At 45.7% G+C, this 12,500-nt stretch overlaps 1 protein-coding gene across 35 annotated transcripts in view; it reads left to right on the plus strand.

The window, feature by feature from the left end:
* Window positions 1-12,500, plus strand: part of LOC135113079 (glucose transporter type 1-like) — a 112,404-nt gene that overhangs the window by 44,835 nt on the left and 55,069 nt on the right. For 33 of the 35 annotated variants that reach the window (XR_010274704.1, XM_064028092.1, XM_064028093.1 and 30 more), the window contains one exon: window positions 665-860. The exons of the other annotated variants lie outside the window; for them this stretch is intronic. Coding sequence is in view for 32 of the 33 variants with exons in the window: in XM_064028092.1 (XP_063884162.1) it covers window positions 665-860 (196 nt within the window). In the remaining variant the exon portion in view is untranslated. The remainder of the gene's footprint in view (window positions 1-664; window positions 861-12,500) is intronic. 35 annotated transcript variants of the gene reach the window in all.

A 12,500-nucleotide genomic window follows, 5' to 3' on the forward strand; every position in this document is an offset into this window, starting at 1 on the left:
ACAGTCCAATGCTAATTCAACACAAACAGTTTAACTCTTCTAAAAAGCGCCGTACAGTCCAATACTAATTCAACATAAACCAATTCATACTTAATCTTCTAAAAATAAATAAATAAATAAATAAACAACGACAACATTTCATTCCAAAACTAATTCAACTCTGATAATTCAAAATTCAAAAGTCCGCTGACAAAAAAAGAAAAAAAAAAAAGAAAAAAATACTTTGCAGTTTTTTTTTTTAATTCAACGCCAATAATTTCCAACTTAAACTTAAAAAAAAAAAGTACATGGCATCGCTAATTCAACTCAAAATGATTTCAAACTTGCAAAAAAAAAAAAAAAAAAAAAACAATCCACGCCTTTACTAAGTCAACTACTTTAAAATTAACCTTAAGAAAGAAAACAAAAAGAAAATAAAACTATACACACAAATACTCAAATAAAATCCAAAATTAAACCCTAAAAAAAAAATAATAATAATAATAATAAACCAAGAAAGAAAACAAACAAAAAACAAACCCAAACCCAAACCCAAACTCAAACTCTTCCAAAAACCCCAAAACAAGACGTTCCAACAATACTAACACATCCTTACCCCTCCCCTTTGTGTGTGTGTGTGCGTGTGCTCGCTTGCAATCGGGCCACACCACCACGCACACTCTAGGTCACAGCTGCAGGACCTAACGAAGAGCCTGGAGAGTTGCCAGAGCGAGGTTGTGGAAGTGAAGCGTGACATGGTGGCGATCAAACATGAAATAGACACATTGCAGGCAGCCAAGGAGGAGATAGAGGAACTGAGAGACGCCGTGGATCGCCTGGAGGAGCAGACTCGACGAAGGAAGATACGTCTACTGGAGCAGGTAAATTTTTTGTGGTGATTGTTGTTGTTGTTGTTGTTGTGCGTATGTGTGTGTGTGTGTGTTTGACTCTAGTTCTGCTATACTACTACTACTACTACTACTACTACTACTACTACTACTACTACTACTACTACTACTACTACTACTACTTCTTATTCCTGTTCTCGTTTTCTCCTTGTTTTTTCTTTGTCAGGAAGAAAATTTGGATTGTTATTGTACTGTATTCTCTCTCTCTCTCTCTCTCTCTCTCTCTCTCTCTCTCTCTCTCTCTCTCTCTCTCTCTCTCTCTCTCTCTCTCTCTCTCTCTCTCTCTCTCTCTCTCCACGTGTCAGCGTGAAGAGAGAAGGTGTCATCTTGATTGTCATTCCCTTATAGCTTGAGAGAGAGAGAGAGAGAGAGAGAGAGAGAGAGAGAGAGAGAGAGAGAGAGAGAGAGAGAGAGAGAGAGAGAGAGAGAGAGAGTACAAAAAACAGTTTAAAGAAGAGAATGAAGGAAAGCATATGAAGAAGGAAAAAAAATATGATAAAAAGGAGAGAGAGAGAGAGAGAGAGAGAGAGAGAGAGAGAGAGAGAGAGAGAGAGAGAGAGAGAGAGCTTGCCTTAATGTTTTGTTTTATATTCCTCTTTATGAATGTCTTTTATTTATTCATTTATTTATTTATTTACTATTGAATTAAAAAAAATACTGTACATTATTTTTTTCAGCCTTTATTTATTTATTTACTTTTATTTTTTGCATGTATGTCGTTGTTGTTGTTGTTGTTGTTGTTGTTGTTCATTATTTTTTGTGTGTGTCGCTTTTTTCTCAATAAATGTGACTTTTTTTTCCACCAACCCTTTGTTTTATTTTTCTATTATTCGCTGTATTGGTGCTATTGTATCCTACAGTAAGTTTATTATTATTATTATTATTATTATTATTATTATTATTATTATTATTATTATTGTTATCATTATTATTACGGCTTAAGTCCTGCATGTGCTATTATTATCATTATTATTATTATTATTATTATTATTATTATTATTATTATTATTATTATTATTATTATTATTACTGCTTATGCTTGCTAAAATTTATGTGTTAGATTAAAAAATAAATCGAAATGAATAAATGTTTTTGTATTTTAAGTTATGTTTTAGAATAAAATAAATAAATAAATGAATAAATAAAGTTGTGATGCTGTTATTGTTTTTATTTCTTAATTTACTTTCCACCCGCTCTAAATATTTTGTGATTACTTTAAAAAATATATAATTAAGATGTGTCATTAAAAGGGTTATATTCGTAAAACTGTTCATACTCTCTCTCTCTCTCTCTCTCTCTCTCTCTCTCTCTCTCTCTCTCCTCTCTCTCTCTCTCTCTCTCTCTCTCTCTCCTCTCTCTCTCTCTCTCTCTCTCTCTGGTTGTCTCTGTTTCTTCTTCTTCTTCTTCTTCTTCTTCTTCTTCTTCTTCTTCTTCTTCTTCTTCTTCTTCTTCTTCTTCTTCTTCATCTTCTATTCCTCCTCCTCCTTTTCCTCCTTCATCTTCTTCTTTTCCTCCTCCCTTTTCCTCCTTCTCCTCCTTTTCCTCCTCCTTCTCCTTCTCCTCCTTTTTCCTCCTCCTCCTCCTCCTCCTCCTCCTCATTCCTTCTCCTTTTCCTCCTCCTCCTTTTCTTCCTCCTATAACAGCTGCTACTACTACACCATCTTCTTCTTCTTCTTCTTCTTCTTCTTCTTCTTCTTCTTCTTCTTCTTCTTCTTCTTCTTCTTCTTCTTCTTTGATGTTACTCTTTTCCTTTTTTTTTTCTTTTGTTTTTTTTTATTTTCATTTATATTTTTGTTGTTGTTTGTTTGTTGTTTTGTTCACGTGTCACCTAAGTTGCATTCCTGGCATGTTGTGTATATATATTTGTGTGTATGTTTGTGTCTTGGTGTGTGCCGAGAGAGAGAGAGAGAGAGAGAGAGAGAGAGAGAGAGAGAGAGAGAGTGTGTTATAATGGTTTCCGCTGGTAATGCGATCAAAGGAAAACGATTTCAGCCGTCATAGTGAACGAACGAACGAACAAACGAACGGAAAATGAAAAAGAAAAGCAGGGATGACTGAGGTATTTTGTGTGTGGTGTGTGTGTGTGTGGTGTGTGTGTGTGTGTGTGTGTGTGTGTGTGTGTGTGTGTGTGTGTGTGTGAGATGGAAAATATAATAGAAGATAATAGACGGAGGAAAAAGAAGAGGAAGAGGAGGAGGAGGTAGAGAAAGAGGGAGAGGAGAAGAAGAGGAGGGATGGCAGGATGAGAGGAGGGAAGAAAAAGGAGGAGGAAGAATGGGAATAAAAGAAAGAAGAGGAGGAGAAGGAGGAGGTGAAGAATGGAAGGTCTAAGGAAGAGGAGGAAGAGGAAAGAGGAGGAGGAGGAGGAAGAGGAGGATATAAAAGAATAATACAAATAATGAAGAACACGAGAGAAAGAAATTAGACTAGAACGAAAAATAGGAGATAGAGAAAAGAAGAAGAAAAAAGAAATAGGAAGAGAAGATGAAGGAGAAGAGAGAGAGAGAGAGAGAGAGAGAGAGAGAGAGAGAGAGAGAGAGAGAGAGAGAGAGAGAGAGAGAGAGAGAGAGAAGAGGAGGAGGAGGAGGAGGGTGGGGCTAGTGAAAGAGAACGAGAGAGGAGGAGATGGAGGAGGGGGGGAGGGACGGCAGGCAAAAGAGGAGGAGGAAGAAGAAGAGGAAGAGGAGGAGGAGGAGGAGAAGCGGGGTCGGCTCACAGTGGAAGAAGAGGTGCCAGTGGCCGCTCCTCCGCGCTTCTTCTCTCCAAGTCTTCCTCCTCCTCCTCTTCCTCTTCCTCCTCTTCCTTCATGTACAGCGTGGAGCTTCAGGAGGTACCACCCCCCCGCCCCGGTGAGCTCTGGGGGGGCGATGACCCCTTACCCATTACTGCATTGATCCCCCTCCCCCTTAGACACCCCCCCCTCCCCCTGTGGTCCCATTTTGCATGTGTTTGGAGAAGGGGGGGTAATATGGGGGAGGTTAAGAAGCCCCCCCCCCCACTCTGGTATAGTCTCCGTTAAGTTATGCAAGTTGGTCTCCTCCTCCTCCTCCTCCTCCTCCTCCTCCTCCTCCTCCTCCTCCTCCTCCTCCTCCTCCTCCTCCTCCTCTTCCTCCTCCTCCTCCGTGCAGTTTGGCCTGAAAGTGAGAGGAAGGATGGAAGAGAGAGTGGGGGAGGTGTTTAGCATCCTCCTCCTCCTCCTCCTCCTCCTCCTCCTCTTCCTCCTCCAGGGTTCAGTGGTAATGGAGAATAGTTACTAACGTGTGTGTGTGTGTGTGTGTGTGTGTGTGTGTGTGTGTGTGTGTGTGTGTGTGTGTGTGTGTGTGTGTGTGTGTGTACCCTGCTCTCTCTCTCTCTCTCTCTCTCTCTCTCTCTCTCTCTCCTCTCTCTCTCTCTCTCTCCTCTCTCTCTCTCTCTCTCTCTCTCTCTCTCTAACAAGAACGATCCAAAGAAAAACGATGAAGGGAGGGAAGAGGAGGAGGAGGAGGAGGAGGAGGAGGAGGAGGGTTTGTATCGATAACTGACCTTTTTTTCCTCTGCTCTACGATTAGGTCATGTGAGAAAGGTATCTCTCTCTCTCTCTCTCTCTCTCTCTCTCTCTCTCTCTCTCTCTCTCTCTCTCTCTCTCTCTCTCTCTCTCTCTCTCTCTCTCTCTCTCTCTCTCTTCGTGCGTCACTGTTTTTATCGTTATTATTATTATTATTATTATTGTTATTATTATTAGTAGTATTATTATTAGTAGTAGTAGTAGTAGTAGTAGTAGTAGTAGTGTTATTGGCCCATTATTATTATTATTATTATTATTATTATTATTATTATTATTATTATTATTATATCTTGTTCCTTTCCCTTCCTTTCTTCATTCGTCTATTTTCTTCTTTTTTTCATTTCCTTAATGTTTTTTTTTTGCCTTTTCTTGTCTTCCTTCCTTCCTTTCTTCCTTCTTTATTTCCTCTTTCCTTCCACATTATCTCCTTCCTTTTCTTTCTTCTCGTTATCCTTCCTTCCTTTCTTTCCTTCCTTCCTTCCTTCCTTCATCTCCTTCATTTATTCCCTCCTTTCACATGTTATCTCCATTTCTTTTCATCTCCTTATCCTTCCTTCCTTTTCTCCTCCTTCCCTCCTTCCCTCCATTTCCTTCATCTTTCCTCCCGCCTTTTCCTCCATGTCTTCCATCTTTCCTCCCTCCTCCCTCCCTCCAGCTATTTCCCTCCTTTGCAAACCTTCCTTTCCTCCTCCTCCTCCTCCTCCTCCTCCTCCTCCTCCTCCTCCTCCTCCTCCTCCTCCTCCTCCTCCTCCTCCTCCTTCTCCTCTAGTAAATTGCAATGTTGACCCAGTATTGCCTCTGCGTGTCTGGGAGGAGGAGGAGGAGGAGGAGGAGGAGGAGGAGGAGGAGGAGGGACAGAGTGACAGGGGAGGAATAGAAAGCAGAGGTAGATAGGAGGGTTGGGGGGAGGGGAGGGGGTGGGGGAGAGGTTTTTCCTGTTTGTGTTTATCAAAGAGGAAAGGAAGAAAGAAAAGTAGTTTGATCTCTCTCTCTCTCTTTCTCTCTCTCTCTCTCTCTCTCTCTCCTCTCTCTCTCTCTCTCTCTCTCTCTCTCCTCTCTCTGTCTCTGTCTCTGTCTTTCGTATTTCATTTATTTCCGTGAGTTTTCCCCCAATATAAATTTTCAAGACTTTTTCCCTCCTTTCCTCCTTTATTTTACCTTTTCCTCATCGCTTCTGTTATTTGTCGCCAGTTTTGTTATGTGCTAAAGTATTTTCCCCTGCAGCTTAGTTCTGTGTGTTTGTTTGTTCGTCTTGTCATTATTTGCTCAGGTCGTGGTGTTGTGTGTGTGTGTGTGTGTGTGTGTGTGTGGGTGTGTGTGTGTGTGTGTGGGTCGTGTTTGCTTCCTTCTAGATCTTCCCCTTGGTTTGTTGATCTCATTTCTGTGTTTGTATTCTTTGTTTTTGTTTGTCTGTGTAGCTTATTCCTTTTCTTTTGTTTTTGTTTGTTTGTTTGTTTTCATTTATATTTGTTTATTTTATTTATTTTTTTTTCGTCGTTTTCTTTCCGCTGTTTTTTTTTATCGTTTTCTTTTTCTATTTTTCTTTCTCGTTTCTTTGTTGATTTATTTATTTATTTTTTTGTTTGTTTGTTTGTTTATTAGTTATGTTGCTTGTTTTTTTTGTTTTTTTTTTTGGTTTGATTTCGCCTTCGTGGTTTGTCATTTTTTTTTTTCCTCCTTGTTTAAAATATCTAGATTACTTTTATTGTGTTTTGTCTTCTTTATTTATCATATTCCCTTACTCCTACGCTTTTCATTCACCATTCACTACTTTCTTTTTCTTCTATTTCTCTGGACCTAACATTTATCATCACTACTTCTATTTCCACCTTCACCTAACATTTCATCCACTTATTTTTATTTACCTCTATTTTTCCAAACGTTCTCTTATTTACCAGATGCTCTTTTGTTTCTCACCTTCCCTGTGTGTCGTGTCGTGTTGAACCAGAATTGTATTGTTTACCTAGCGCCTTGTTTATGTATCTATCTATATATATATTTCTTGACGAGTTTGTACAGCATTTTGAACAAGTGGTTGATGACTGCGGCCTGGAGAGCGAGGAGGAAAGGAGAGGGAAGGAGAGAGAAGGAGAGGAAGAAGACTGTCAGGAGAGGTGTACTAATATATATCTCTTAATATCATAAGCTCCCTCTCTCATATATGCCTGCCTCTCCTTATAAAATTTCTCGCTGTTAGTAGTGATGTTCCTGTCAATCTTGGTGTCTATTATAAAGCCTTGCCATTAGTTTTATTATAGATCTCTTTCACTTCCCTCAGCTGGTTCATATGGCTTTCACCCTTTCCTTAACCCGTTGACTTTCACTAGGTACCTCTTTAGTATTGTTAAAAAATACGTTAAAAAAAATAATAACATAAAAAAAAACGTGGAATTATTTTAGATTCACAGTTTTCATTACCATTACTTCTCGTGGGAAAACTGAGAAGAAAAATAATAAAAAAGGCATGAACGAAGAGGAAGAAAAACGTTTATTTGTCTCTTTAGCTGTGGAGACGAAAGGAAGTCAACGTTTTTAGGCGTGAGTGATGACGAGGGCTCAGTAGGAAACGTTTTATCGTAATTTTCTCTTTCATGTTTACACGAATTGATAAGAATGATGATTACAGAGAGAGAGAGAGAGAGAGAGAGAGAGAGAGAGAGAGAGAGAGAGAGAGAGAGAGAGAGAGAGAGAAAGAGAGAGAGAGAGAGAGAGAGAGAATTACCAGCCAAGCATTTCTTCAGTAAGTCAACCTGCTGCGTACGGTAACCAGCGCACCTTGCCATCCCAGGGGCGACTTTCGTACTGCAGTGGGCAAAATTGACGTACCTTGGTGATTTGGTCTGTTTATTATGTTACTTTTCTTCTTCTTCTTCTTCTTCTTCTTCTTCTTCTTCTTCTTCTTCTTCTTCTTCTTCTTCTTCTTCTTTTTCTTCTTCTTCTTCTTCTTCTCCTTCTTCTTCTTCTTCTTCTTCTTCTTCTTCTTCTTGTTCGTTTTTTTTTCTTTCTATATTCCTCTTACCTTTCTTCCTCTTCATCCTCCTCCTCCTCCTCCTCCTATTCTTCTTCTTTCTATATTATTCTCATCTTTTCTCTTCCTCCTCCTCCTCTTCCTCCTCCTCTTCTTCTTCTTCTTCTTCCTCTTCGTCTTTGTTCGACTCTTGACCAGCAGGGGCACAGGAAACGCAGGTAACAGTGCAGGTGTTTATTCACAGAAGGTGTGAACAGAAGGCTGGAGGTAGGTGATCTCTCGGCGCCAGGCCGCGCACTTCAACTTAACACTTATGACTGAAGCCTAGCTCGTTCACTCATACACGTATTCATGCCTCACACAAGTCTCGCTCATTCACTCGTTCACACAACTAGCTAACAACCACACACCTCCCCCGAGACATAAGGAAGATTCCTTATCTTTGTTATGGCTACCGTAACACATGAAACAAAGTTACAATGATTGAAGTACAGAAAACACGGTACATATACACAAAACAAACACAGCGTACAATGAACACGTACGACTAATCGTAGGTGCTACGGTGCCACCGCACCTGCAGTCGTCTCGGCTCCCTACGCTGTCGGCTGCTTCGACGCTCTGGTTGCTCTCGGCCACGGTGTACCCCGTTACCCTGATGCTCCGGGCTGCCGGGATGGTGGTGTTCCTCGTGACCCTGATGCTGAAGCGCTGCACCGCCATGAGCGGTGTGCTGCTCGACAGGAAGGGGAGCAAGAGGTCTGTGTGGGCGTAGGTGTCTTCTATTACGCCACATCACGCGACCGCTGCCCATCTTGATGAGGTAGTCTCTCCTTCGCCCAACAGCCACGATGACACCCAGGCGATCCCAGAGGCCTGTCGTGTGATCTTGAACGTCGACGTGGCCACCGAGGTGCAGGAGAGGAAGAGTACGGGCGGACGCGTCGTGGCGAAGTTTCGCTTTCTTCCTCAGTCGCTCTGCCTTGGCGTCGCACTCATCAGCAGCGCGCTGCCACTGCTGAGCGTATGAGCGATGATGAGCCGGGACACAGGACCTCATAGGATGACCGAAGAGGACTTGTGCTGGTGATCGCCCTTCCGCCCTCGGAGTGTTGCGCAGTTCCAGCAACCCGCGAGCGAACGCATCCTCGTCCAGGTGTCCCTGCTGTGTGGTCGTGAGGATCAGCTTCTTCACGGACTTGACCGCTGCCTCGGCGTGACCATTGGAGCGTGGATAATGAGGTGAAGATACACGATGCTCCACCCCCCATCGAGCCAGGAAGCGCCGTACCGATGAAGAAGTGAACTGCGGTCCACCGTCAGTCCTCAGGAGAACAGGCACGCCCGTGTCGGCGAACACACCCCGAAGGACACGAACGAGCTGATCAGCCGATGCTGGACGTGAGCATGCAGACACGTGAGGCCACCCAGACAAGCGATCTACATACACGAGGTATGTACGGCCTGCTGCGTGGAAGTAGTCTGCAGAAACTGACTCAAACACCCTGCTGGGTGTGTCCGTGTCCTGCCAGAGAGGTTCGTTGGCTTGGCTTGGTAGGAGTGGACGGCATAGTGAGCATCCAGAAACGACGTTCTCAACGTCTCTGTCCATACCAGGCCAGTACACCGTTTGTCGGGCCCGTCGCTTGGTGCGCTCCATCCCCTGATGACTGTCATGGAGTCGCTCTAGTGTTTCTCGGCGGAGGCTGTGAGGAATAAGAAGCCTCGGCCCGTAAACCACCAGGTCGTCGTCTACGGCCAGCAGACTGCGCACCGGCCAGTACGTACGCAAGCGGTGATCGAGGTCGTGGCAATGATCAGGGAAGCCCTCGATGATGACGTTCTTGAGCAAGCAGTACTCCCCGTCTCTTGCTGCTGCGGCACGTACCATTTCCACAGTCTGATCCTGGAGTGGTGCTAAGCGGACGCCGTCCTCATTGGTGGCAGATAACGCTGAGATGACCGCTGAGTGGAGAGGGTCGAGGTCACCAGAAGTAGCAGCATCCTCTTCCTCCACTGGGTCCTGTACTGGAGCACGTGAGAGGGCGTCGGGCACACAGTGTGTCGATCCCTTTTGCCAGCTTGCTGTGAAAGAATACTGAGCAAGCTTCTCCCTCATGCGCTGCAGCCGCAGGTTCTCTATTTCTCCCAACAACTTGCTATTGAGGAGAGGTATCAGCGGGCGGTGGTCGAGCACTAGATCGAAGTGAGGGAGTCCTTTCAGGTAGGTGCCACATTTCCTGACTGCCCAGACGATTGCAGCCATTTCCAACTCTATTACTGCATAGCGGCTCTCTGTGTCTGTAACAAATCTTGACCCGCATTGCACCATCTTCCACTGGTCACTGTGCTTCTGCAGGAGAACGAATCCAAATCCGTGCATCCTTGAGGCGTCAGTCTGTAGCATCGTTGGTAATGATGGGTCGAAGTATGCCAAGACAGGTGGGCTGACGAGACACTGTTTCACCTTCTCAAACGCCTCTTCATGGTTAGGAGACCAGCACCAACTGTTCTTCGGGCGTAAGAGATCTCTGAGGGGGTTGTGCAGCTGCAGCCACAGCAGTGAGAAAAGCTTCCAAGCTGGTTTGTAAGACCCATGAATGATCGTAAGTCGGTGATGTGCTGTGGTCGTGGGAAGTCAGAGATTGCCTTAACTTTCTTTGAGTCTGTCGTGTTAGCCTTGTCCAGAAACAGAGTAACCACAGTAATCTACCACTCTTTCCGCGAATGTAAACTTCTGTGGGTTGAGAGTGATGCCGTGCTGGTCACACCGCCGCACAATCTGAATGACATGGGCTAAGTGCGCACTGTAGGTGGAGTCATAGGCCAGGATGTCGTCCACGATCTTGATGGTGTTAGGTATGTCGCCGAGAGCTTGGTCTCCTCGACGGTTATACTCGTCTCCAGACGAGACGAGACCCCATAACCGCTCGCCGAAACTTGTACCGACCCCAAGGTGTTATGAAGCAGGTTAAATCCTGGTCTTCTTCTCTAATGGGGACTTGAAAATACCCCATCTTGGCATCAAGAGTGGTGAACCAAACTGCTCCGGTCCCGATCGAGGCGATGGCGTCATGAGGTGAGCGCACTGGATACACGGGCCTCTTCACGTAACGGTTGAGTCGTGTCAGGTCAACACACAGCCTTACACCAGATGTCTTTTTTGGGACAGGCACGATGGGGTGGCACCATGCCGTAGGGTAGTCCACACTCTCGATGATTCCCTTGTTAAGCAGCTCTTCCAACTGGCTCTTAATTTCTTCACGCCAATTGTAAGGGATTGTACGAGATGCTGTTACGGCGAAGGGGTTCGAGCGTCGTCTGTCAACTCGATGGCCATGGATCCACCAGCCATTGCACGTAAACTCTTCCTTTGCTTCGAAGACGCTGGGAAAGGCCTTGATCACAGCAGCAGCGTGCCCCGCACGCTGCTGTGGCGTTGGGTCGTAGGAATGAGGCCAGCTGATCACTTCTGTGGGCGTAGATAGAGGTGGCTGCGAGGCGGTCGGGGTACTTGATGGAGCTGTTGCCGGTGTGCTGTTCTTCCCTGCGTAGCGGTCGGATTTGAGCCGGAAAATCTTCGGGGAGGATTCCGAGAGCGATGGAATCGTACCAGCTAAGCAGCGCCCCCTTCACCCCCTCCTTCACCACGCTCACAACAGTCTCAGCTTCCCTGTCGCCCAGTTGCAAGTGCGACGAGAAAGTTCCTACACAGGTGAGGGGGGTGATTACCGGCAGCATAAAGTCCATCACCATCAGCGGGCGCCAAGCTGGAGGGCGGGATTCCAAGGAGTGTTGCCGTGTCGAGGCCAATAACGGTCGTTTCGGCCCCCAGAGTCAGGAAGTCCACGTAATCTTGTCTCTTCCAGCGGGATGTGTGGCGGTAATGAGCACCTGGGGCGCAGGTCGTGCCGTCACCGTCTTTGTGTATACGCCTGATAAGAGCTGGTATACACTGGCACTGGCTCCCCGCCTCGGGCCTGCACCGCGATGAGGAGAGACAGTTGAGGAACTCCTCGAAGCTCCTCGTCGTTTCCTCACTGTCTGCTGACATACACTCGCAAAATGCCCTCTTTTCCCGCAGTTACGACACACTTTATCTATTGCCTGGCATCCCCTTTTGTCACTGCGACAATTTTTGCCACAACGATAACAGCCCGTGGGGCTTGAGCCCCCCGAAACTGCCCTTCCTGTAGTTCGAGACAGCGTTCACACCATGGCTCGAAGAGTGAGAGCCGCCCCTTAGTACTGCACTACACTGGTTAGCGCTCTCCGATGCTCTGCAAATATCTATGGCGTTTTCAAGGGTGAGTTTCTTGTTTTCCAGCATGCGTTTCAGAGCCACTTCGTCTCGTGTCCCAACGACAATTCTGTCACGCAGCTGATGGTTTATGCACTGGTCGCAAAAGTCACAGAAATTGGCGATTTCCTTAACAGCACATAAAAAGTCGTCAAAACCTTCTTGCGTTTCTTGCACGCGGGAGTAGAAGTCTCTTCTATCCATGATGATGTTTGCGCTGGCTTCGCAGGGTACTCACACATTGCATCGAGGATGGTTCTTAACTCCGCGTCTCTCGGTAAGCTTATCCCGTAGCGAAGTGTACGGGTCCACTCGTCGTCTAGGACAGCAGCGAGTGCCGCCCTCTGCTCAGCCAGGGAGAGACAGTCTATCCTGGCGAGGGTTACGTATCCTTCAAACTTATGGCGCCACGTGTCGAACTCACGTAAAGATGCTGACGCCGTTAAGTGAGGAATGATGGTGGCGGACGTCGGGAACCTCGCGCCCTGGGTAGACGTGCTGCGGGCTGTGGTTTCGCCTTCATTGCTCGCCGTGGTGCGACTGGGAGCTTGTGTCCCCACTCTCTCCAGCAGCTGGGTTAAACGCTCCTCGCGAGCCTGACTCTGCTCCGACTGTCGCGCTAGCAGGGCAGCCAGCGCCTCCAACTGCTTCTCCATTCTGCGCCGTACCCACTGCAGCCTTGTCCTGATCCTACTCACTGCGCCATGTTCGACTCTTGACCAGCAGGGGCACAGGAAACGCAGGTAACAGTGCAGGTGTTTATTCACAGAAGGTGTGAACAGAAGGCTGGAGGTAGGTGAT

The sequence above is a fragment of the Scylla paramamosain genome, chromosome 25 (assembly GCF_035594125.1).
Source record: "Scylla paramamosain isolate STU-SP2022 chromosome 25, ASM3559412v1, whole genome shotgun sequence".
NCBI lineage: Eukaryota > Metazoa > Arthropoda > Malacostraca > Decapoda > Portunidae > Scylla > Scylla paramamosain.